Source organism: Ochlerotatus camptorhynchus, unplaced genomic scaffold (genome assembly GCF_037179485.1).
Source record: "Ochlerotatus camptorhynchus isolate MF236.1 unplaced genomic scaffold, CSIRO-AGI_Acam_v1.1 ptg000007l, whole genome shotgun sequence".
Classification (NCBI taxonomy): Eukaryota; Metazoa; Arthropoda; class Insecta; order Diptera; family Culicidae; genus Ochlerotatus; species Ochlerotatus camptorhynchus.
In genome coordinates this window covers 2,865,991-2,893,161 of record NW_027040499.1, presented here as the reverse complement: position 1 = coordinate 2,893,161, position 27,171 = coordinate 2,865,991, and the positions used below count along the sequence as shown (strand labels likewise).

At 41.2% G+C, this 27,171-nt stretch overlaps 1 protein-coding gene across 1 annotated transcript in view; it reads left to right on the top strand.

The window, feature by feature from the left end:
* Nucleotides 1-27,171, top strand: part of RasGAP1 (Ras GTPase activating protein 1) — a 115,658-nt gene that overhangs the window by 44,633 nt on the left and 43,854 nt on the right. The window contains exons 2-4 of the mRNA XM_065217333.1: nucleotides 11,757-13,681; nucleotides 19,954-20,201; nucleotides 21,068-21,266. Of these exons, the coding sequence (XP_065073405.1) occupies nucleotides 11,757-13,681; nucleotides 19,954-20,201; nucleotides 21,068-21,266 (2,372 nt within the window). The remainder of the gene's footprint in view (nucleotides 1-11,756; nucleotides 13,682-19,953; nucleotides 20,202-21,067; nucleotides 21,267-27,171) is intronic.

Below are 27,171 nucleotides of genomic sequence, written 5' to 3'. Positions count from 1 at the left end.
AGAATTTTCTTCCAGAAGTTTTTTTTTTCGTCTTCCTCTGGAAGTTTCTCCATAAACCATTCTGTGTAGGGGTTTTTCGAATCCTATTGGCAGGTTTTTTCCGATCTTCTTCTGGTTTCTTCTGGAAATAGCTTCTCCTAGAATTCGTTTCCGACTTCCAAAATTTATCTGGCTTCCTTTTTTTTTCTCAAGAAGCCTCAATATTTTTCTAAGAAGTTCCCCGGATGAATACTTGGGAGATTCATTAAGGTGAAGAGAATCTTAGGGTGAATTAAAAGAAGGTTTTGGAGTGTTTCTACAGCTAATGTTGGGTAAAAATTCGAAGAGAATATCAGAGAGAATCTCATGTTCAGGGAGGCGAGCCCGCCTTAGGCTGGAAGTCTGGATAATAAAGCAATAATAATAATAAATCTCATGTTTAAATTAGGGGAATTCTGAAAAAAAAATCTATAAAGGAATGGCTCTAAAGACAATCATGTAAAGAGTTCTGAGTGAATTATCAAAATAGTTCAATTTAGACAAATGATAAACGTATCGGAATCAGTTAAAAATAACTAATAAACCCGAAAATAGTTTTTTTTATAGTCACTTGCACACATTTTAGGAAATTTGTGACTTGTCCACGATAGCTTTTAACGATTCGTGACCTTTAGTGTGAGAGGTAGATGCTAACCACTACACTGGTCACGTCCCCAGGAAAAATTCTTTTCTCGTAGCCATGATCTATTTATCCAAGAATTTTGTTAGATTTTGACCAGGAAAATTTCCAAAATATCGGGAATAAATCGGAAAATAAACCAGGAAATTGATAATCGACATTTGCTGGTCACTATGGATTCAGTACTTTTCGAAGTTATTAAGAAAGTTTCTTCAGTGATTCAGTTCATTCCGAAGTGATCATGAACATTTCTGAAGTGAATCAGTAAGCATCTTTGGTGGTGTACTGGTAAGCGTGACTGTCTAAAGGGCCTGGGTTCAATCCCAGTCGGTGCCGTCGGGATTTTCTGAGGCATAAAATCTCTGATCAAGGGAAGTAAAGCCGTTGGTCCCCGGTCCACGAGTTGATGGTTCAATAGGTAGGGTCTAGGTGTGGGAGCTGTCTCTCTGGTATCGGTAGCATTAGTACTCAGTGCGAAAAACAAGATTGACGAAAAACAAATCAAGGAAAAAAAGTGAGTCAGTAGTTTTCGAAATAATTTCGAAATTCCGAACATTTCTGTTGTGCTTTAGAACATTCCGAAGGGATTCCGATCATTTTAAGTGGTTCAATGCTTTCCGAATGTAATGGAAAAAAAAATTGTCCATTATAATTTTCTCTATAATACTCTTGAAAATCTTCTGCAGAACGCTGAAGCAATGCTCTTTATACTATTAATAATACTAGCAATTCTCCCAACAATACTCCTGAAAAAAAATCACGTGAAGTTCTCCTGAGCATGCCCTTAGTATTCTCCTGAAATTCACATGGAATTACCATAGGGATTCCTTTTAAATTCTGCTCGGATTTTCCATTAATTCATTGAAATTCACATCGTTTCTTTGGAACTCTTTTTTTTAATTTTCTAAAAATTATCACCGAAATAACATTGGAATACTTCTCAAAATTCTTTAGGAATTTTCCTCAAAATCTTGTTGCGACTATCCTCGGAATTCAATTCCCTTTTCCTTAAAACGCCCGATAATCTTATATTTGTTGTCGAGATCGAGATTTGAAGCCCTAGACGCATGCAGAAAATTTTCCTCGTTCCAGAATAAGGAGATTTGTTCTTAACTACCATCTAGAATAGTTGTATAGGTCTCGAAGTTATGAAAATTGGTCGACTTTTGAGGTGCTACAAAAGTTCCTTTATCCGAGATCTTTGAATGTATTGTCTTAAAATTGTTAAATAGTACGAGACTTTGAACAATTTGCTTTGTGTCTCAATTTTTAGTTCTAATGACCAATTCACCATCTGAGTCTAAAATCATCTGAGTAAATAGTTTGTTTTCATAAAATCGACTAAGAAAAATTAGTGAAAAATGAGGAAATGGACTTGTTTATGCAATTAATTTAGTTATGATTTTGTTACTTAATAATGATTAATCAGTTTTTTTTTTAGATTTAATTTATGGGATCTTTAAATCATTTATTTTATTTCAAAGGAGCATGAAAAACGCTCATTATTTGGTTGTAATTGTGGATTTATAAAAGTTCTCGAAGTGAGTCGCAATCAATGATAGATTGGAACCATGTTTTAGATCAATAAATGTCACTATTTGATCACTATTTTCGTTATTTTTGTCACTAAAGTCACTACTATTACATAAAATACCCACTACTAGCCCTGAAATATGAACCTTTCTGAATTGATTCAGTTCATTCCGTTGTGATTCCTAACTTTTCTGAAGTGAATCAGTACTTTCCGAAGTGATTCAGTATTTCCCGAAGGAATTTTTCAAAAGTAATTCAGCACTTTCTGAAGTGTTTCCAATCATTTCTGGTAAGTTTCAGTACTTTCCGAAGTGATTGCGATTATTTCTGAAGTGATATAGAACATTTCCGAAGTGATTTAAAATTATTCATCTGTAAATCAGTACTTTCCAAAAAGATTTAGAACTTTTCTGAAGTGAAACAGTTATTTTCGAATTGAGTCCGAATGTTTCTGGGATGATTAACTTCTTTCAGAAGTGCTTTCCAATGTGACTCCAAATATTTCTAAAGTGATCTAACACTACACTAAGAGATTTAGAACCTGTAGGGATTCAGTTGTGGATGTGTGTGTGTGTGTGTGTCATCCTCTATCCCTCACCCAGCCGGGGGCGTTGGACAAGTAGAACTGCGAATATCATGAAATCTCATGCTCCGTAATGGTGCCCTTTATGTTGTGAAGACTAGTACTTCAAAAAGGGTAACTTTTGAGGCAAGACAAGGTGTCCTCAACAAGTTAAGGGAACATGATGCACTAGATGTCCACAACAAGTACAGCAAAACATCACATAGACACCCTTCTTCTTCTTCTTCTTCTTCGAATTTCAAGATTATTGCATATCGCATATTAGCTTATTGCGTGCTCTCGACTTAGTCTTCTAGATGCACTTCCACAGTTGTTAATTAAGAGCTTTCGATGCCTGTACCATTTTTGCATTGATATGATTGTGTGGCAAGTCCAATCATACTTCCATGCCCAGGGAAGTCGAGAAATTTTCCAAACCGAAAAATTCCTAAACCGAACCGGGAATCGAACCCAGTCACCTCCAGCATGGTCTTGCTTTGTAGCTGCACCTTTACCGACTGAGCTAAGGGAGGCCCCATAGACACTAACTACTCAGGGGGTAGAAGGTCAAGAAGAGCCACCGCCGCCAACTAAAGCTTGAACCGGGTACCTGGGACTCCCACGATATACCCGCGGCAATGGTCAGCAGACGATGCCCTGTGCGTATTTAGTATGTAATATGTTTTATTCGGATACACAAAATGTTTGAAGCCATGCGTCATCTAAACCATAATTTGTATCACCACAAATACACTTCACACACAATCTTCAACTGGAACGTACTCACCAAATCACTTCACCCGGGAGCGCATTCGGCGCATTCCACTGCACTTGAAGCTCAAAATTCACACCTAGAACCTGTAGTGATTCAGTTCTTTCCAAACTGATTATAAACCTTTCTGAATTGATTCAGTTCATTCTGTTGTGATTCATAACTTTTCTGAAGTGAATCAGTACTTTCCGAAGTGATTTCAATAATTTTTGAAGTAATTCAGTACTTCCCGAAGGAATTCCGAATTTTTCAAAAGTAATTCAGCATTCTCTGAAGTGATTCAATATTTTCCTAAGTGATGCCGATCATTTCTGAAGTGATTTCATAGTTCTTCTTTAAGATATTTAGTATTTTTTTAAGTGATTTAGTACTTTTCGAAGTGATTCCCATCATTTCTGAAGTGATTTAGAACATTTCCGAAGTGTAGTAATAGGTCAGTACTTTCCAAAGTGATTTAGAACTTTTCTGAAGTGAAACAGTTATTTTCAAGGATTCAGTACTTTCCAATGTAACTCCGAATATTTCTAAAGTGATCTAACACTACACTAAGAGATTTAGAGCCTGTAGTGATTCAGTTCTTTCCAAACCTTTCAGTTGTGATTCATAACTTTTCTGAAGTGAATCAGTACTTTCCGAAGTGATTCCAATAATTTTTGAAGTGATTCAGTACTTCCCGAAAGAATTCCGAATTTTGCAAAAGCAATTCAGCATTCTCTGAAGATTTTATATTTTCCTAAGTGATACCGATCATTTCTGAAGTGGTTTTTAGTTCTTTTAGAAGTCATTTAGTATTTTTTGAAGTGATTCAGTACTTTTCGAAGTGATTCCGATCATTTCCGAAGTGATTTAAAATTATTCACCAGTAGGTCAGTACTTTCCAAAGTGATTTAAAACTTTTCTGAAGTGAATCAGTTATTTTCGAACTGAGTCTGAATATTTCTGAGATGATTCTGTTCTTTTAGAAACGATTTCGAGTTTTTATAAAGTGATTCAGTACTTTCCGAAGTAATTCAGAACATTTTATATGTAATTCAATACTTTCCTATGTGACTCCGTTCTACTGTCTTAACAGATGTAGAACCCTTCTGAAGTAATTCAGTTCTTTTCGAAGTGATTCAGTTCTTTCCGAAGTGATTCAGAATGTTTATGTATTGATTCAGTACTTCCCGAAGTGATTTAGAACACCGGGAAAGATAATGTATACTCATCCTAAGTAACAATTTTGGTTTTATCATAGTCTTGTAGGCCATAATTTGGTCTTCAAGAATCATCTAAACCCTTACAAAATTTTCAATTTTACATGGAGTCAATCAATTTTATATCACATACATAATTATATTCATTTATAATGAGAGAGAGAAGGATTAGTATTTTCCATTCAATTCCACTACTTTATTTGCTTATCCTTGACAGATACGCGTATTTCGTCTACAATGTGTAGACTTCTTCAGTGTCTTGTACTAACAGTCGAGTATTAGTACAAGACACTGAAGAAGTCTGCCCATTGTAGACGAAATACGCGTATCTGTCAAGGATAAGCAAATAAAGTAGTGGAATTAAATTGAAAATACTAATCCTTTTCTCCCTCATTATACAGGTATTCCACTAAGACGCCCACATTCATCAGGATATATTCATTTGTTTACACTTCTGTTTTGATTTTCATATTATGCTTTCACTGTGGTAAAGTAGGGGAATTTACGTATTCTCGGCAACCTAAGCAGCGACCTTGCTAGATTGCTTTTTCTCAGTGGTAAAAATATAGTCAAATTGAAGCTGAAAGCATAAAGAATCGTTTGCATGCATTCAGCGAAGTGTTTTCGTAAGAAAATCCAGTGAAAATAGTGTTTCAATTTGGGTTGCCGAAAATAGTCTGGCATGCCGAAGCCGTCATTTCCACTATCAAATTCCTCAAAATTACAAAACAAATTTATTCTTTTCTTTCACTCGTTGCTCATACCAAGATTGCTTACAGAGTATTTTTTTTAGAATTTCTTTTGGTTGTCATTGGATGAATAATGGAAAATAATTTCTGTACTTTGTGCTAATCAGGTACACAAGATTAGTCAGGATATCGTAGAATACCTTGGATAGTCTGTATAATATAAAGATCTGAATCCATACCTCTCACGCTGAAGTCAATGTACTTCGGAGTTGGTTGGAAATGCTAACATGAAGCTTTAGTGTGATGATTTATTAGCTAGAGAATGATCTTTAGAAGAGGGTAGGTGGATAGTTCCGTTAGAGTACGGCAGTATGAAAATTGAATAGAAGTTGAAAATGAGCGAAGGGCCATTAAAGCGACAGTTTTCAAGATAGACGCACATTTTTGCCTAGCCCGTACGATGTATGCGGGGACTTGAAGTATGTCTCCAAGTCCACAGGCAAAAATGAACTTGATTATCTTAGAAATAAATGCAATATTTAAATGAGAGTGGCAATACTTTCCATACATAAAACGGGTAGTGTACATCGAACAGTTTTGCATAAGAAATCAAAAGTGCTATGCTTGACACAACTTTATTCTATAAGAATGGCCTTAAAAGTCTGCAAACTAACAGACTTCTCCTCAGTAAATTAGACATCCCTTCTTCACCGCCACCCCTACGTTGCTGATGACTAAGAATCAGATTTGTCAAAGTACACACCGGAATCGAAGTGCAAGAGGTTACTCGTGGCTTCACGCTAATTGTAATGAGACCACATCGCTTGCTTCTGCTGATATGGCCGTAATCCAAACGCGATGCACTACCCAGCGACAAGCGTTCTGGCTTAGCCGCTACGACGGAAACCGACTCTCGTCTGACCGCATGATTCAACACCAACCATGTGCTCTCTAACCACGCATCACGCACCGTGTATGAAATATAAAAAAGCTAGAAGTGACTGAAAGAGAACGAACAGGACAGGAACTGATAAAAAAAAAACCCGCTCAAATAGCCGTGCTCAGACTTCGGAACCTACACAGAGCATGTTTAGTCTATGGGCCGGGGATGTTGTGCTGCACTATTAGTGAGCGTACATGATGGAATGCAACTACGGAAAAAGTGAGCACATGATGTGTCACTTCGGGAACAATGTGGTGGCAGAAGCGGACGTTCTGTCGTTAGTTGTTTCCACGAATCCGACCCGCAGCTGGCAACACTGGCGTCTTGCCTAGTCTACACGTTCCGAGGCTTACAGTTACGGTTCAGTACGTTTCCATGCCAGTCAACCCACTGTTTGTTTTTCCCACCGTAAGACTAAACCATCTGGTGGTGCGAGGCGAGCGAGTATGATCAGTGTGACCCGTTTGTGGTTTTACGTTGCGTGGGTAAGGGAAAAATAGCTGAAAGTAATCCGATCCGGGGAGTGGATTCTAAGGAACGATGACGACGAGTGCATTAGTAGCACTCCAGGAAGTGACTCGGTAATGAGGTGTGCTCAGCTGCAACCGACCTTGATAACCCTTTCAGTGTTCCATTTGCTCACTAATTGACAGATGGCATTTCTGAACTCGACCTATCCTAACAACTACAGTTGGTACGATGCTAGTTGCTATGATTGACATCGAGATTGGATGATAGCGGGCAGCCGCCACTGATCCAGTGAACAACGTGGTCGATGTGTCGATTGAACTATGGCATCTTCCATTTGGTCGTTCATTGATAACTCAATAAATATTCAATTCACGGCTGGTCGCAAATTGAATTAAGTTCCCTGCACTCCATTCATCAAGAATGCTGATCGTACAGAAATAAGCATTCGCGTAGGTCACGACTTCAGCACGATACCAATACCGACGCTCTAGGAGAAGCTTGCTCTGAATTGATCGATCGATTGCTTGAACGTGGAAAACTATCGGGGCCGATGCTCGTTTATTCATTCATCAATTTGCCCGCTTGTCGGCTTCGCCGCGCCAGAGTGACCTACCGTAATGGGAGTTACTTTTTAACAAGTGACTCGATGGATAAATTTTGATTTGACAAATCAGTTTCGATTTGCTGGTGCCATTGAAAGCTTCCCAAATTCCATTTCGATACGACGGCTGACGAGCCCCAAAAACCAAACAATATCGCACCGGAAGTTGTGTATTGGTTGACACCTCCCCAGGCCCAGATCTTGGATGGGTTCCACTGACAAGAAGATCAAACAGAGCTGATAGGGTGTACAACACACATGTATACACATGAATGAATGAAACCAGGATGGGAATGGCCCATTAGGGGGGAAGTGCTGTGATAATTGTTGTGCACAGTGTAATTATCAGGTCTATGTTTGATTGTTTGCACACACCCATACCCGGTGAGTGTTATTATTAGCGGAAGATGGTGTAGTGTGTGTTGTTGGCTCAATCCATTCATTCAGTTTTCATTCATTCGTGCATTATCTCTGCCCATGGGCACTTCTCCGAGATAGAAGAAGAACATCGCTCACGAGTAGACAAAAGAACAACGACCGGAAATGATTAACAATTGTCTCGTTGCTACAGTTTGATTACGCGGCGATGCCGCTCGACGGCACTTTGGAGTGAGACGTAACTTTGAAATTTGGAGTAAACAAGTCTCCACAAACGTCCACTTGTCATCTCAAATCAGTTTTTGAAACTGCAATGCGGTAAGAGTGCCAACCCCTATGGGGCAAAAGGGCCATGCGTCTTAAATTGAGTGAAATCGATTGATGCTTGTTTATAAACATAGCCTTTTGATTATTAATCATGCTTTTATTTTTTACTCAACTATTGAATTTTACAATATTATTCAATACATAACACATGAACTATGCTTACCAATGAAAACTACTGTTAATGTAAAATATCATTTGTTCCAAATACTAAATACTACATCAACAGACTGAGTTTAGTTCTAATGATGGATTAAGCAATACTAGGAAATACAATATAGTCAAGAATTAACAATCTGCAAAGACCTTTAAGTCCAACTTGATTCCTAATTCTTAAACATATATCACGGAATCTCTGACGCAGCGTCTCGCGTGCCAAGTAAAAATCAAATAAGGAAGCAATACGATTGAAAACCCTTTGTAGCCCATTGATAGCACCATACGAACGAAAAGGTATCCTCAGCATTGCGTTGTTACGGAGTGCTCGTGGTTGACGTTAACGTCGATTTGTTTTAGAATAAAAGAGCAATCGATTCTGCCCTGTTGAATGTCTGCCACAAACAGGACCCTTGTCGTATCTCTTCAACTCCACAAAGGATCCAGGTGAATTAACTGGCACCGACTTTCGTAGCTTGGAAGGCGATGAGGATCCCTCCAAGGCAATCGTCGAAGGGCAAACCAGATGAATCGTCGTTGAATAGACTCTACTCTTTGTACACTGTTTTGGCAAATGGGATTCCATACAGGGGCAGCAGTATTCTGACACCGACCGGACGAGGGAGTAGTAAAGCAACTTCAAACAGTAGATGTCCGTGAAACTTTTAGCTATCCTGAAAATGAAGCCGAGCGTTCTGGATGCCTTGTCGATCACGTACGAGATATGCTGGCTGTATGTGAGTTGACAATCTAAGATGACTCCCAGATCCTTCATGTGATTCACACGATGTTCGTCAACGCCTTCTAGGATAAAACTGAATGTAATTGGGTGTTTCTTCCGTGAGAACGTGATTACTGAACATTTGGTTGGATTTACAACCATGCGGTTCAGTTGGCACCAATTAGCAAAAGCGTTGAGTTGGCAGTCAGCGATGGCTCGGATTTGGAGATACATTTTCATGTCGTCTGCGAACGACAGTCGTGGACCGTCGAGGACGAAATTGACGTCGTTGAAATACACAAGAAATATCAACGGGCCGAGGTGGCTACCTTACGGAATACCCGAAGTGGCAGGGAACGAAGGAGATCGGCAATCGTCGATTGCAACTTCCAACTGACGATCAGATAAATAGGATGCGAACCATCGTAGGTGACTGCCGTTTATATCGAGCCTATCCAGTTTGGCGATCGCTATAGGATGGTTCAACTTGACGATAGGAGGCTGATAGGTCAATGTAGCTGGCATCTGTTTGCATATGGTCTGTCATACTCTCCGTAATGTACGAGGTGAGACACAGAAGGTTGGAAGTAGTCGACCGATCTGCCATGAAACCATGCTGGTATTCGCTCAAGTGCTGCTTGAAGTGAGAGACTAATGGTTCCATAACGACCAACTCGAACAGTTTAGATATGGCACACAACGATGTGACACCGCGATAGTTGTCGATGTTTCTTATGAACTGGAAATATCTTAGCTGATATCCAGCAGGAAGGAAACACCCCACTGGAGAGGGACATTTCGAACAGAAGGCAGAGAGGAGCCACCAGGCTGTCGATGTGTTGCTTGAGAAAGATGGAAGGAACTCCGTCAGGTCCAGGCATAAATGAAGACTTCAGTTGCGAAGCCGCCCTAGTTATGATAGCGAGGTCGATGTTGATAGCTGCCAAAGATTGACCAGACATTGAAACATTACTGGCTGCCAGAGAAACGTGCTCGTCAGGTAGGTTCTCATCCGAGAATACACTCGCAAACTTGGTTGAGAACAGACGGCAAATGAGTCCTGAGGGGATGAAGCTTCTTCGCCGTTCAGTACCATAGTCGAAAGAAGGCCAGACTCCTTTCGTTGCTCATTCACATAATTCCAAAAAATTTTCGGGTGAGATCGAAGCTTCCGTTGAACATCTCGTTGATAACGCCGATAACTGGTTCGTTGCTACGCATGATTGATCATCGCTTAATGGTCCTTGAGTTGTACGGTGTGGTACTTGGTGTATTTTCTTAGCGCGGCTCTTTTGGAAGACTTTAACATACGGAGTTCATTTGTTTGCCAAGGATGATGATTACCTTGTTGAGGAACTTTTTTTCGGAAGGTGTCACTCAATGACGTAAGCCAAAATATGCGAGAGCGTTTGGACAGCTGCATTGACATCGGCAGGGACGAGTATCCTGTGCCAGTCCAAATTCGAAAGAAATTCCCCGATACTGTTGTGGTCAGCATTTCGGAAATCGTAGGAGACCTCTAGGGGGTGGAATAACCTCAGGAATTTGGTTGCCTTCAAGTGTAATAACTAAAGAAGGATGGTATGGAACAGTCTATATCAACGGAGAAACAGCCATAGACAAATGCGGAGCAGTATCCTGAGCGGTGACGAAGCAAAGGTCTAAGCTACGATTGTTCTCATTAACCACGTGGTTGATTTGCTTCAGAGTGGCGATACTGTAATGATCCAAAAGGCTTACAGCTCAAGAGTGAAATGTAGAACGGTCGTGGTTCGGATACAGGAATCCATCGTAAGATGATGGCCAAGAAATTGCCGGTAGATTGAAGTCGCCAATGATTATCATCTCGTCAGGAGCTGTAGCGATCTCCATTATAGTTCGAATAGACTGACTGTGACTCGCGAGTTCGATCCGTAGGAAAGTAAACTACACACAAAAACAAAGTGCGGTCAGCGAGCTTAATGGCAATCCAAACTTGTTCCACACAATTCCAGGAATCGTGTTCGATAACTTTTGCCTTCAATCCAGAGCCGACCGCTATGAGAACGCCTCTACCAGTAGATTTACGGCTTTTGTGCGGACTCCCATCGCATCAAAAAACCTGTAGCTGGTTTTGCCAAATTTAGTGAAATCAAGCTTACCGAAGACTTAAATTCACAATGTAAGCAATTTCTTTGACATTTTTGTATAATTTTATTCATAATTGTAGGGGTGGCACTGTTGCCCCGTGTGAGGTTCATTGTTGATAAGATGATTTTTGATCAATTAAAGGGAATATTTACTGATGTTCCAATTAATCATTGTTAGTGAAACAATATTTGGAAATTCTGAAATCCTTATTTTATGGTGTCTAATTATTATTAATAATTACGATTTTCGACACATCAGCGCAAAATGATGTTTTGCAATTTTTGTTAGACTTCATTTTGGACAGAACTTTCTACAATGCTGCATAGGAACACCAATCATGGGTTAGTTAGCATTGAAAATATGTTTATTTTCAAAACTTTTAGGGAAGGCACTCTTGCCCCATCTGACCCTACACTGTTCTAGCAATCTATTCGTAACCGAGGATGTTATTCAAATGGGCCCGAGTACACCGTCACGCACATAACGGTTAAGAGAAACGCACGGACCTCACATCAAACCACAATTGGCACTTACCACCTTCTTGACTCTTTTATTACGCACTATTCCGTTCATGACCCCTGTACTAATATATCCTGCCTATCTTCTTATCTCCATCTTGCAGGCGAAGCGAAAAACCTCCTCGGTCGCAATGGCAACAACTGCGGCGCCTCCTCATCGGGCTCGAAGGAAAACCGCGACGCGTACTGCACGATCGCACTGGACCAGGAGGAAATCTGCCGGACGCCGACGATCGAGCGGACGCTCAGTCCGTTCTTCGGCGAGGAGTACCAGTTCGAGATTCCGCGCAGCTTCCGCTACCTGTCGGTGTACGTGTGGGACAGGGACCGGCATCTAAAGCAGGACAAACCCTACGGAAAGATTGCAATCAAGCGGGAAGATCTGCATCAGTACAACCACAAGGATCACTGGTTTCCGCTGAGACCCGTCGATGAGGACTCGGAAGTGCAGGGCATGGCTCACCTGGAGATCTCCATCGACGACGGCGTCGGCAATCTAAAGCAGAACAACGAGTTTGACGATTGTAGCAACTTCCAGTCGTCCAATAATAGCACTTCTTCGTTTGGAAGTGTGATCAGCAGTAGCGGTAGTAGTGATACGAAAGAGAATTCCACCTCATCCCATCACCACCATCACCTGCACCACCATCCCCACCACCACCATCATCATCAACAACAACAACAACAACAACAACAGCTACATCATCACATGGTCAACAATTCTGTGAATAGTACAAATTTAAAATTAAGTTTTCCATCCAAAAGTGGCGGAGGTGGCCACGGGACGCTAAAGACAATCTTCGGTGGCAGCAGTGACTTTGGCAACAACGTACAGCAGCAACCATTTCGAAACATTCTCGACACCAGCAGCAGCTCCGGCCGAAGTTCGCGCATCTCGATCAAACTGACCGAGTGTATGAACTTGGCTCGAAAAAATGGCCTTTGTGATCCGTACGCAATACTAACTGCTCACTATTCGAATAAGAAGAAAATTACGAAACGTACTAAGGTGAGAAAAAAGACGGTCAATCCGGAGTTCGGAGAAGTAGTTAGCTTTGACCTGTGCGTGGACTCGTGTGCAAGTGACTCGAGAAGTGATAGTAACAATACCTACACGGTGGCACCCCTGGGGGGAGCGGACCTGTGTGAGGTTGTGATAGCTTTTTGGCATGACAGTCCCGGTATGGGCGACGATGTGTTTCTCGGTGAGATCAAGCTTCCGGTGCGTGGGAAGCAGCAGTTGAACGCGGTGCAGCAAAGTGCGTGGTACTACCTACAACCCCGGACAAGCCAATCGCGGCCGACGCGAACCTGTGCTACTCCTCCCGGAACCCGGCTCTCTTGTGATAACTCGCTTGGTTCGCTTCGGCTCAAGCTTAACTATACCGCCGATCACGTGTTCCCCCTAGCAACCTACGATCAACTCCTGAACATCCTCATTCAATCCATCGATCAAAAACCCATCACCGCCAGCGCCGTCCACATCCTCGGTGAAATCATCCAGAATAAAACCGAAGTCGCTCAACCGCTGGTCCGCCTGTTCACCTACACCAACCTGATCGCTCCGATGATCAAAGCCCTGGCGGATCACGAAATCTCCAAACTCACCGATCCAACGACCATCTTCCGCGGCAACACGCTGGTCTCGAAAATGATGGACGAAGCGATGCGACTGTCCGGGCTGCACTACCTGCACAACACCCTCCGGCCCATAGTGGAGGAAATCTTCTCCGAGAAGAAACCCTGCGAAATCGATCCGGCGCGGGTCAAGGACAAAAGCATGATCGACACCAACCTGATCAACCTGCAGGAGTACGTCGAGAAGGTATTCGAAGCGATCACCAAGAGTGCGGTCAAGTGCCCTGCCGTGCTGTGTCAGATCTTTCACGATCTAAGGGAATGTGCGGCCAAGTACTTTCCGCAGAACAAGGAGGTCCGGTATTCGGTCGTGTCTGGGTTCATTTTTCTGCGGTTTTTCGCGCCGGCCATCCTGGGCCCGAAGCTGTTCGATTTGACCACCGAACCAGTGGTGAGTACATTATCTTCTCTTTATTTTTTTCTTGCTGGGGGCGAGGGCGAGAGGTAAATTGATAACGACTATGTATCAGTCTATTTTGGGCGGAAATGATTGTCGTTCGTTTGATTGAAAATAGAATCATTATCTTATCATTGAACTGTTTTCGAGCATTTATGGACTTTTCTAGTTGAATGAAAAGAAATGGTTGGGACTGGCTTGTTTGTTTGTTTTTTTTCTGGGAATTCCCAAAATAAGCCTGCGTAGGTTGAATGACGCTTGATTCATGAAATACGATTTCGGTAGTCGTCTACTCGGAAATCACGCTTCTATACGCTTCTTGAGTATGGTGTATTTTTTGCTTTAAAAAAAGTTTTTGTTTTTCCAAAATCCTAGTGAATGACTTCCTTTCCAGTGAATCGGGAAATTTGAAAACGGAATATGATCCGGGAAAAATTTACTTCGGCCTCTCAGAGATCCTGGACCTTGGACAAATTTCAATAACTTTGGAAAACTATTAAGATAATTTCGTTGAAATTTGTTTAAGGAGGTTTTGAAATAAATTCTATAGATAACTATGACAAGGTGTGTCAGAGAAAAATTCCAAAGGAGCTTTTGGAATAACTCTAAGACAGATTAGACTAGAACTCCAAGTAAATGGTGTTAGTTTAAAGTAGATTTTTTCGTGGTTCTGGGGAGAATTCTAGGACGATTGTAAGGAGGATTACAGGTCCATTTCTAATGAATTTTCGAAATAAGTTATGCGAAGAGTTTTAAGAGAGTTCTGATGAGAACTCCTAGGTAATTCCGTGATATTCGCAAGGGTTTCGAATTTTTAGGGTATAGTTAGAAAAGAGTTCTGAGAAAAGTTTTATGGAATTTTCGAGGATAGTTCCAAGTTTATCTTGAAAGGAATTTCAAGAAATTTCTAAGAAGGATTCCAGGTCAATGATCAGAAGATTATATAGGACAATGCTAGGATAATTCTGAGCAGAACTTCGAAACAATTCTGAAGTGAATTGCAAGAACATTTTAGGAGCATTCAAGCGAATTTTAAATATAATTGTTGAAGTAAGCTACAGAGAGCTCTTGGATGAATCATAAACAATGCGAAGGGAATCTTAGGATCAATTTCATGATTTTTTTAAGTGTTCTGTAGCGAATTTCTGGAGAGATAAAGACATTTTCAAGGGACCAGAGATAATCCCACATTTATTTTAGAGGAATTCTGAAAATAACTCTGAATGGATATGATTCTAAAGGAAATGTTTGAGAAAATTAAAATAGAGTTTTAAGCGAATACAGAAAAAAGTTTGAAGACTTTGAAAGTAGAAACAAATTCGAGATCCATGAAAAATTCTGCTGTATTAGTCCATCTTGATCCATTTAACATAGTGCTCCATTCAGCCCAATCGCATTCAGGTTTATGCTTGATTTAAATGTATATCGCATAACCGGAAAAAGAAACAACATTCCGGAGGATAAAACGAGAAATTTCTTATCGGGTTCTGCTGGTTACCATCGGCCCATATTTTATCATTTTCGGAAACATACAGTAACTAGCCTCACATAAACTTTAAAGCAACACAAATGTGAGTGAAAACCTAGAAAAATCAAATACGAAACTAATGTCAAGGATAAACAGAAAATAAGCCAAATCACTTTAATCCAATCTCATCAGAATCATGTAGGAATTCTACTCGAAGTTCTTCTCACAACTCCCTTTGAATTCTTCTAAGAAAAACCTAGGAAATCCAGGAATCTTCAGGGAGTTTTATTTTTCCTGGAAAAACCTGGAATTCTCAAAAAAAAATCATCTTACATTTCTCTTACCAAGTATTGTACCATTAAAGTACAATAATTTTCCAAAATTTTCAAGGTTTTGATGAGAAGTTCTAACGAACTCAAGGGAAATTGGGAGGAGAATTCCAAGAGAGTTCTGGAAAAAATTGTGAGGAAAACTTGATGCCAAATCTGACGATTGCTTTCGAGGAACTTCAAATTCCAAGGAATGTTAGAGTAATTTGAGGGGTCTCATAGTCTAGTCAGTAAAGGCATGGTATTACCAAGCCAGAGGTGGCGGGTTAGATTCATCAATTTCGTTCAAAATTGCCTGACTGGCACATCCTTCCGAGTTTCGGTAGGTTCTTCCAAATCCCGTACTTGCTGCGAGGAAACTGGCGCTCCCCAAGGTTCAGTGATCGCAGTCACCTTATTCCTGGTAGCCATGAACAGTGTCCTCGAGCGGTTACCAGCGAACATCTACATTTTCGTGTACGCAGACGACGTGCTAATCGTAGCAACAGGTCAAGCTCCGGGACGAACGAGGATTAGTGCCCAAGCAGGGGTTTCCGCCGTAGCCACATGGGCTGCTTCGGAAGGCTTTCAGCTGTCTGCTGGAAAGAGCGCTAGGTGCCACGTTTGCCAGTACCGACATCGGGTCTGCGGACCTTCCGTAAAGATCGGCAATCAAGCTATCCCATTGAAGAAAACTGTGAAACTGCTGGGGGTTGTCATTGACCGGTCGCTGAGTTTTGACCAGCATCTTCAAGGGGCCAAAGCCAGCTGTCGCAGCAGGATCATCCTCATCCGCACAATCTCCCGTCATCATCGGTCCAACAACAGAGAAGTACGTTTCCGTGTTGCCAGAGTCATCGTAGACAGCCGGCTGATGTATGGACTCGAGCTGGCAATACAAATACTCGCTCCGGTGTACAATAGCTACACGCGCATCATCTCCGGTCTCCTACCCTCGACGCCAGCCGATGCCAGTTGTGTCAAAGCCGGAAATCCCCCTTTTCCGGTACCGCATCTACGCAGCCATTGCCAACAAAGCCGCTGAATATTCAGCAAATACCGCCGGAAACGACAAAATCTGCCTCCTCAGCAAGGGGGACAGAGTTCTCCATACAATCGCCAACGCAGAGCTCCCCCCCATTGGCCAAGATTTACTCGGTACGGAGATAAGAGTTGGCAATCTTCCGCACCAAACATCGACAGCCGGATAAAGGAGATGTTCAGAGCCGAGGAAAATTCCGTAGCCCTTAGGAGATCGGTAGCAGAGCTGACCGGATTGTACCTAAACTACCGTATGCGTGATAATGTTTGCACCATCGTACAAATAAGGTTCCCGTTTCACCTGTGCATACAATGCCTTGGTTTGCATGCACGTAACCTATAGTTCATACCGTAGTAGGCTGTGTATAAAAGAAAATGATTTACTTAGTTTGACAGTTGCACCATGACGAAGTGGCAGCGTATTCGTGATTTGTCCCACGCGCAAATTTCGCAAAAAGACATTTCAATCGCCGTGGGAGTGTCCAGGTGGACCGATTAAAGAAAGGACAACTATCCGCGAAGGTGGCCACAGGTCGTCCGAGGTCAGCTCGGTTTCCGAGGGTTATTGCTGCTATCAAAAGGAAGATTCGGGTGAATCCAGTGCGTTCAATAAGGAAAATGGCAAAGGAACACGGGATCAGTGACTTTACGGCACGGAAATCGTAAAAGAAGATTGCGGGGCGAAGTCGAGGGCACGGAAAAAAACTCACATGATTACCAACCGCATCCGGGAGCTACAAGTCGAACGATGCAAGAAAATCTTGAACTTCCTTAAGCGAACAAATCCGGTGATCCTGTACACCGACGAGAGCATGTTTACCGTCGATCCCGTATCAAATTCCACGTCGGCCACGACGTGGCCGACGAGCACAAGAACGTGTATCTGACCAAGCATCCTGCTAGCGTTATGGTGTTTGGATTGGTGGCTTCTGATGGTAAAAAATGGACCCGGTATTCATTCCAGAAGGCGACAAGGTCAACACGGAGCTCTACATCGGGATCAAAGATCAGTACGGTTCGAAGCCAAATGTTGTATTTCAACTAGATGGGGCTCCGTGCCACACCTCGAACCGTACTCAGAAGTGGTTGCAGGAACATCTTCCGTTCTAGACGAAAGATATGTGGCCGCCATCCAACCCCGATCTTAATCCGCTGGATTACTCAATATGGCGCGTCATGAAGGCCAAGGCCTGTTCTAAACGCCACCCGAGTACAACAAGCCTCAGACAAACATTGACCCGTACCTGGATAGAAATGGATCCAGACTACATTATAAGAAACTTCCGTGCATTCCGGAAGCGTGTGGAGGCCGTAATTGCAGCAAGTGGAAACTCGATCGATGATTAACATAGTTTAAGACTCTGAGAAACATCCCCTCTTTGAATAATTTTTTTTTATTTTGACATTGCTCAATGGCACGCATACGGTACATGCATCGTTGCACGGACGGGTCAAGATCGAAAGCTGGAGTCAGAATGGGAATCGCTGGTGACATTTCCCCAACGAGTAGAAGTCTGCCACAACAATGTTCGGTGGTCTCGGCAAAAGCAGCGGCTATTCTTCATGCCGTCACGGTTCCTGTGGATCGCCCAATCCTCATCCTGTCGGACTCCCACAGTGTTATTCAGGCCCTTTCTTCGGAGGTCCCGGTCCACCTTTGGATCCAGGGCATCCTGAAGGTTGCGCCACCAAACACTACCTACGCATGGATTCCCGGACATGGTGGGATCCCAGGGAACATCGAGGCGGACAGGGTCAGGCCCATCTGGTCCTCGGTACTCGCATAAGGTGCCGTTGCAGGACGTGAAGAGATGGATCACTTGCACAGTGTAGACAGCGTGGGCAACGGAATGGTCCAGTGCCAGACTTCCGTTTATTAGAAAAATTAAAGGCGACATCGGAAAGTGGACGGACCTTGCAAACCTGCGAGACCAGAGGATGTTGAGGGCGGCGAAGCTATACTGCAGGATTTAGCACCATCGATTCCTTCGGCCGTCAGGACATCCCCGTATATTATCAAAGGTTGAAGCAGCATGATATTCAGATTGGGGCTACTGGGGCTTCCCTTAGCTCAGTCGGTAAAGGCGCACCTACAAAGCAAGACCATGCTGGAGGCGGCTGGGTTCGATGCCCGGTCCGGTCTAGGAATTTTTCGGGTTGAAAAATTCTCGACTTCCCTGGGCATAGAAGTATGATTGGACTTGCCACACAATCATATCAATGCAAAAATGGTACAGGCATCGAAAGCTCTCAATTAATAACTGTGGAAGTGCATCTAGAACACTAAGTTGAGAGCACGCAATAAGCTAATATGCGATATGCAATAAGCTTAAAATGCGAAGAAGAAGAAGAAGCATGATACTCATGCAATGTGGCTGGGGGACCACTTTTCTAAGGCTTGTTTATGTTTTGAGAGTTGGTGCACAGGTTGAGGTTAAACATACAGAATGTCTTAATTCGTACCATGAATGAATCAGACCCACTGATCAGTTTCATTTGAATGGCGAAAAGACGACAGAAAAAAGTATTTCTGGATTATCTCGACATGGTGAAAAGTTTCATGATATTTGAAAATTATGTAAGCTGTTCAATAGCTGATACTAATAACTACAATGCATTGGAGGAACTTATGAAAGCTGTCGATGAAATTGAAGAAGATTTTGTTCGTGATGATATTGTTACAGAAGAATGATCGAGAAATTCGTTGAAAATTATATTTGTTGGTATATAATGTTTTTTTTTTTATTAACAGAAGATTTATTAAAACAAATAAACATATTTCAAAAAAATGTAACCTGATCAAATGTATGTATTCACTGTTTTTTTTTACAATGTATGGGGAAGGAGGGGCATAGTGAGCTTCCTGTGTTTTAGCCTTGGATTTCTTATGGTTTGAAACAAACTATTTGGTCAATGATCATTGCAATGGTGATATTGAACCTACTCCCAATTAATTTGATTTGAACAATTAGAAGTTTAGAACTGGAGTGCGGGATGCTCATTATGCCCCACCTGTTCACTATGCCCCTCTTATTCTACGCTGCCCAAAACCAATTGTTAATTATCTTTGTTTTAAAGTTCGCATTATCTTCAAGGTTCTATTCTTTGAAATCAAACTAAAAGCTGTAACCGATTTCAAAATATTATCATTAAATTTAAAACAACAAAAAGTTGAGCCCTTTACAAAAGTTGGTCGTGAAATGCTGGATAATATTTATTAACATCGTACTTTGATCAAACCAAGCAAGGAAAATTCCAGAAATTGCGAAAAAAAATATGAACGTCTTTTTTGTCCACTGCTTGTATCGAAATCGCCCATAGTGCAATTGAGGTAACCCAGTTTAGTTTATACATGTCGCGAATCGCATGTAGACTCAATGAGCTAAACCTCTCGATGTTAAAGCCAACTAACTAACTAACCAACCCTCCCATCATCTCTGATTCCGCAGGACGAACAAACCACCCGTACTCTGACCCTGATCTCGAAAACGATCCAATCGCTGGGCAATCTGGTCAGTTCCCGGTCGGCGCAGCAACCGTGCAAGGAGCAGTACACCGGCCAGCTGTACAAAAAGTTCTGCACCGAGAAGCACGTCGATGCGATCAAACACTTTCTGGAGGTGATCTCCACCGTGGGTGCTAACATTTGCGATGACGAATCGACGACGATGCTGGAGGCGGTGGTGCTCAAGGAGGGGTAAGTTTCCGCTTCAAGTGATTCATACCACCTTATTATAATAGATGTTGAAAAAATAACACGCCCACCGCATTCAAATGCGTGGAGCTTATCCAACACACTCGATGTACCCTAATAAAGTCTATAGCCAACCCTGTCCCTGTGTCGTAGGGAAATCCGAATTCGTCGGTCTACTGTTACCGAATACCGAAATCTCAATTTTGTTTTTCCATGACCCAATTTCTGCGAAACTAACTTTCCGTTCAATTTTTTAACTCGCTATCTCGCTCTTGCTCTCACTCTCCCTTTGATTCTCGTTCTCTTCCAAACTACTAACCTGTGTACTGTAAATACCGAAAACAAATATTTTCCAAACCACAAACAAATCCAAACCGGTGCTGTGCTGGATCTATGGCAATTGTGCTCGAACGGAACAGCGAATGGTAAGTTTCTCCTCGGCCACATGGCAGCCATCAATCGGCTCGAATTACCCGTAATCGTCTTTTTAGTGTCTCATTGTTCTAATCTTTTTTTTTCGTTCGTTTGTGTTATTACCTACCTATTCGCGTACTCGCACTCATTCTTTTCTGTTTTTTTCGCTCCTAATTTACAACCCATTCTCCTGAAAGCAGCCAAAAGATATGCGCATACCTGTTGTTGTAGCGTTGCTATGCCCCTTTTCGTTCCTTCATTGTCTTTATTCATTGATCGTGAAATAATTCCTCACCTGGAAAAGAATAATGGCTTAGCACAGTCTAAGAAAAGTGGAAATCGGATTGACCATATCTAACGCTTAAATCGCTTTGCTTCTTTCTCCTCCCCGTTCCACCCACACGCGGATCGACGACCGACGACGACGCATAACAATGCTTCCCCCCCCGATGTAGGATGATGACCAAGCGGGCCCAAGGTCGGAAGCGTTTCGGTCGGCGGAACTTCAAGCAGCGCTACTTTCGGCTAACGACCCAATCGCTCAGCTACGCCAAGGCAAAGGGAAAGAGACCGATCTGTGATATACCGCTGGCAGAGATTCTGGCCGTGGAGCGGCTCACCGAGCGGAGCTTCAAGATGCAGAACATCTTCCAGGTGAGTGAGGAGCGTGCGGAGTGGGGTTTTTTGAATGGTGTAATTATTGCTTTTGCGCAGTGCATTGCCGCTTAGCGTAGCGTTATCCGATGGAACAATGAACGGATGTCGATCGGTGATATGTGGGTGTCCTAGATTTTTTTTTTCTTCTTCTTCTCTAACGGTCGATTGGAGATGGTTTTCGACGGACGATTGGCCGTATTTACTTTATTAACAGGGGTTGAATCTATGAGCGTAAATAATTCGTGATCATCGACTCGTAAGTGAGCATTTTACTGGGTACGAAGATAAGTAATGAGTACTTTCAGTATGTTGAAGAAAACGTCGGAATGCTTTCTAGCTTCAGTAAAATCAACTATCTTTCATTGGAACCATAAATGAAGTGTCGTTGCGCTATTCGACTTTAAATTCAGGTGAGCCTGGGCGAGTTCCATTTAGCCGAATTGATCGATAGTCCCAATGTGGGAAACTGTAAGAGTTAGTGCATAGCAATTGTTTTAGAAATGTTGGACATAAGCAGGATCTTAGAGGAACATTTTTGAGGTCTCGAACTCAGAGTTAAATTCAAACTACAAAATTCCACACGTCAACAGGTAAACTTCAGGGTGCAATCTAAAATATCCTAAGAACATTGACCTAGCTAATGGGGGTGCCAAGGGGGGCAGGCCCCCCCCCCCAGGATTTTTTGGTGTTTTTTTATACACCGCTATTTTGTTCAGCAGTTTCAAGATTACTTTTTATTTTTATTGATTTTTATGAATGTCTACTTTTCTAAATGTTCAAGACTAGAATAAACAATGTCAAGAATTTACATTAAAGAGCGAACACCAAATTATTGCGACACATTCAACAGGGCATAACTTTTTTACCATTGGGTAAAAATCAACCAAATTTTGCACACTTTCTCATTGATGTGTATTGTGTACATGCTGTCAAACTCAACTCAACGAAAATGGAGGTGAACCAACGCGAGTTGAGAGAACAAATTCTTTCCAAACACCTGGAATTTCCTGACCTGTCGCACCGGCAGTTGGGAAAAATGTTGAACATTCACCATTCAACCGTCTCCAGAGTGTTGAAGCGGTTCCAGGAGCGGTTGACGTTGGACCACGGCAAAGGAGCTGGAAGAAAACCGGGACCGGAGAACAAAAAGACGGAGGGAAAGGTGAAGCGGATGATTAAAGCAAATCCCAACGTCTCAAGCCGTGATTTGGCTAAAAAGATCGGCATGCCGCAGAGCTACGTCCAGAATGCAAAGAAGAGAGCTGGACTACATACATACAAGGTACAGAACTTCCCAAACTGCGATGAGCGGCAACAATCGACGGCTAAAACTGGGGCACAGAAGCTCTACGAGAAGATGCTGACAAAATATGGCTGCTGTGTGATGGACGACGAAACGTATATAAAAGCCGATTTTAAGCAAATTCCGGGGTTGGAGTTTTTCACCGGCAATAGCAAGTTCGATGTGGACGACAAATTTAAGAAGAAGAAAATGTCGAAGTTCGCCTCCAAATATCTCATTTGGCAGGCCATCTGCTCTTGCGGACTGAGGAGTGAGCCTTTCGTGACAAAGGGCACAGTAAATGGCGAGATCTACAAATCTGAGTGCCTCGAGAAGCGCCTTTTGCCGTTCTTGCAGCAGCACGATGAAGCTCCGCTATTTTGGCCAGATTTGGCATCATGCCACTATTCTAAAAGTGTCCTGGAGTGGTATGAGGCCAATTCTGTCCATTTTGTTCCAAAGGACATGAATCCGCCAAACTGTCCGGAGCTGCGCCCGGTGGAGCAGTACTGGGCAATAATGAAGCGGGAACTTCGGAAGAGCAAGAAGACAGTCAAAGACGAGAAGGACATGTTAAGAAAATGGAAAAAAAAAACTGAGAAACTGGTACCGGATGACACTGTAAAGACTTTGATGGAGGGCATCAAGCGAAAATGCGTTCAATTTTACACTCAAGGCCTCATCGATTAACTTTTCTTTTGATTTTTGAAGTAAATATATGTATAAAACTACCCTAAAATTTTGGTTTGATTCTAAACATTATAAGAAAATTGGCATGACATTTTCGGTGTCGCAATAATTTCGTGTTCGCCCTTTATATCGACATTTAATCGTTAGCATAATACAGGGCTGGTAGCGAGTCACTTTTTAGTGACTTGGTCACTTTTTTCAAGCCAGTCACTAAAAAGTCTCTTTTTTTAAGGCCAAATCACTAATGTCACTTTTTCTTGTAATAAGTCACTATTTCAAACTTTTTTAAACGAGAATTTATTTCAAGATTGATCATTTTTCTGGATAGGCCTATATTTTGTTCTATTTTTAAACAATTCGAAGTTGACGACCTGGTATAGAGTTTTTGTTACGTTTAATCATTCTTCTCTATCTACAAGGTGTCCACTCATTTGGCTAAATAAAGTTCCCTGAGTTTTTCAGGTTTTTCCATAACTTTGGCGGATAATTTCCAGGTTTATAATAATAATGCTATTTATGAAATGTGTTAAAAATATGTTTTGATCACAACATTTTTAATGTCTTGACGTTTCGTACTATCAAAAATGTGGAAACTTTAATGAAGTTCTATTGATCTCAGAAAAGCTAGATCTAGAGATCTTAAGCGCAGTGTTTGGAAATCTGTCAACATGCCATTGAACTACCGTGTGTCAGGTTCGTAACTGGTCATGAATAGATATTCACAAATGAGTGAAGTGTCAGATACCTTTGACGAATAACAGTATTCAGTTTTGTAGCACCAAATGAATGAACGAAACGAAGAACGATGGTTGCACAAAAAAAAACGACCTCAACAGTTCACCGAATAATGCGTTCAATGATTGTATACAACTTTGAACTGCACATATCTTCTCTTCGTGTCTACCGCACAACATTGCCGGCATACAAAGCAGTGGATGATACATAAGGAATCGCAAACGTCATCTTTCTACCGCACCAACTCTGACAGTAGCAGAGCGCAGCTAGGTACATAAGAAACATTCCTTCGTCCTGCGGTACCTTACGAGCGAATAAGGGAAGAAATAATCGAAGAAATGGAACTCGGATAAGTTAGTTAGTTTTGATTTATTATGAACACGGATCAATGTCATGGTCGGTTTAAAATGAATGAAACTAAATCTATATAGGGTATACGTCCCTAACCTCGGTCTAATATGCAGCCATCGATTACGTTTTTAATCATAACTCATCAATGAATTTACCTGCAAACGATATTCTACTGCTAAATGGTATGCTTAGATATGCTTATCATGTCGTTTGCTATCAGAAACCACGAAAAGTTGAAAAACTTACTTTTTTTAAGACAATAACTCACGAGGGAAATGTATGTAATATGGGTCTATTGTCCCCAAATTGGGTCTATTTATGGATGCAACTTCGTCCTATCTTGTTTGATCCTCAAAAAAACGCTCTTGGTAACGTTTTCTGATGTATTTTTTTTTATCACTATCACTGTTAACTTAATGCTCTTCATTCCTCAAAACATTTCTTAGAGAAAATTTTACGAAAACTACATTAAATCACTCAATTTAAAAATTAAAAATTAAAAATTTCGCTTATCGTCTTTTGACCGCAGAATATCTAAATCAGAACATTGTGATGTTCATTATACAGGTTTGGCAGAAAAAATCTCCCTTCCTGTTCGTTCCTTATCATCCAAATGCAAAACAACATTGTTGACGTTACTCTTATTGCTATATGCTGTCAAATGAATTTCATGGGCCATAGTTAGGAACATAGAAAAGAAATGTGTCCCTAAAGTTGGGTCCATGTTTTACTTGTGAAAACGTTGTTAAACAATTAAAATAAACATAAAATATTCAAACAGCAACTGTAAGTTTTACGTCTAGTGTGTATTATCAGGTAATTCCAATCAATAAATGCCATAATCAGGCCATTTGATGATCGTCAGTCAACCTTCCCATCTTAACCTTATAAGTCATGGCGGCTAAAAACTCCGAACATTGTGATATTCTCAACCAGTTTTATTACTTACGAGAGCTGAAAATGTATTGAAATGTTGTGATATAAATTGATTTGTGTGTGGTACACATTTATCAACCATCAGTCATCAATATTTTCCTTATTTTTTGTGTAATATTCCTTAATTAATTATTTATTTGCGTGATAGGCCGAATGAAAGGACTAGACCCACATTACATACCGTAACCCTACAGTCAATAAAACTCTGATATTAAAGTTATATGAATAGATAACTTCCTGGTATCTTCGGGGAAATTGTTAACTGTCCTCCTTTTGGTACAATGTGTCTTCCAGCGGGACACCGTAACATCCGTAAAAGTGGTAAATTCATGAAATTGGAGTTAGAGCTGCGCAGTTTTTAGCGGAAGCACTTATTGGTGAGTTTTGAGAAAAAATATGGGGTTTTGGTCCAAATATGTACCCTGGAGGGCTAAGGCTGGTCCATTAAAAGATCCGGAACATGCGTAAAAGTGGTCAATTAATTAAACTGTTTCTAGAGCTCAATTTTTTTTTTTGCGGACACACTTGTTGATGTGTTTTTTGAATTAATTTCATATTGTGGCCATAATATTGATGATCACAGACTGGTCCTCCGGAAGATCCGGAACATCCGTAAAAAGGGTAAATAAATTGAACTGGTCCTAGAGCTCCATGTTTTTTTTTGCGCAAGCACTTGTTGATGTGTTATCTCACTGAATTTGGCATTGAGGCCACAAATAAGTTGTCCAGATGATCCGGATTATCCATTAAATGGTCAATCACGCTTGCTACAACGTATGAAAAATCCGTGAATGGGTGTCTTCGGGAAAGTTTTCATATATATTTTTGGACAACTTTGCAGTGACCTTGGCCATCTGAACAACTTAGCAGTGAACAGTTATTTCTCAAAATGCCAAAATCTTGAGCTATGATACATGCACAAGCTCTTATGTACACTAGCGCAGTGTACGTAAGAGCTTGTGCATGTATCATACACACTTACACACATTAAAATTTGCTTCCGTGTTCGTTAAATTTTACCGAAATCAGAACAGCTGAACGTTCTGTAAAACTTTGACCTTCATTTTAAAGGCTATTGAATTTGAAAATAATGTCAAAACTTTTTCAACGTTGTTTAAATTATCAAATCTTGTCATTTTAGTGGAGATTTAGTTTCAAAGTAGCTGAAAAGCAATTGAATTGAATTGCATAAATGTTACCGAAAAGTTCAGCTGTTCAGATTTCGGTAAAAATTACCGAAGTCGGCGATAATTTCTAAGAGTGTATTGTCCATCATTTGAAAGGACTTGGTTAGCTTAGCAACTATGTAGAAGACTGTATTTTCCAAGAAAGTCAGGATCTTGTGATAAAGCACATATACAATAGAGCCGCGTAACAAGAGCATTCGCAATTAACCTGTTCTTCATGTAGAAGGCCTTGTCCACCGGGAAAAAAAAAACATTGTTGAGGACCGTAATTTCCATGAATTTCTGGTTCATGAGATATAAATGGCTCATACAAAATCTCATATATACACTTACGCCTTCTAGTGACTGAACTCTGAACTTATATGTCCAACATCGGAAAAATCTTAGTCACTTAAAAATGTTTGCCGAACACAGTAACTTCCTATATCGCCGGGATCACGGGATATTCCATTTTGGAACCAATTAAATCAAATTTCCACATGATACGTGTATTAAATTTACGGGATTCACTCGTGTAATCGAAAATAAAAACTCTAGAACAACGTACCGTGGACACGAGACGCGCGCCCACTGTTGTGGCGACGGTGCGGCATCATACAACATGCCAAAAGATCATGTGGATGTAATGTGGCGTAACCCGAGCAAAGTCGGTTAACAAAATGAAAGCAAATCGATATTAAAGTTTGCAGTTCCTATCATAATGAAAACTCATTTTGATTTC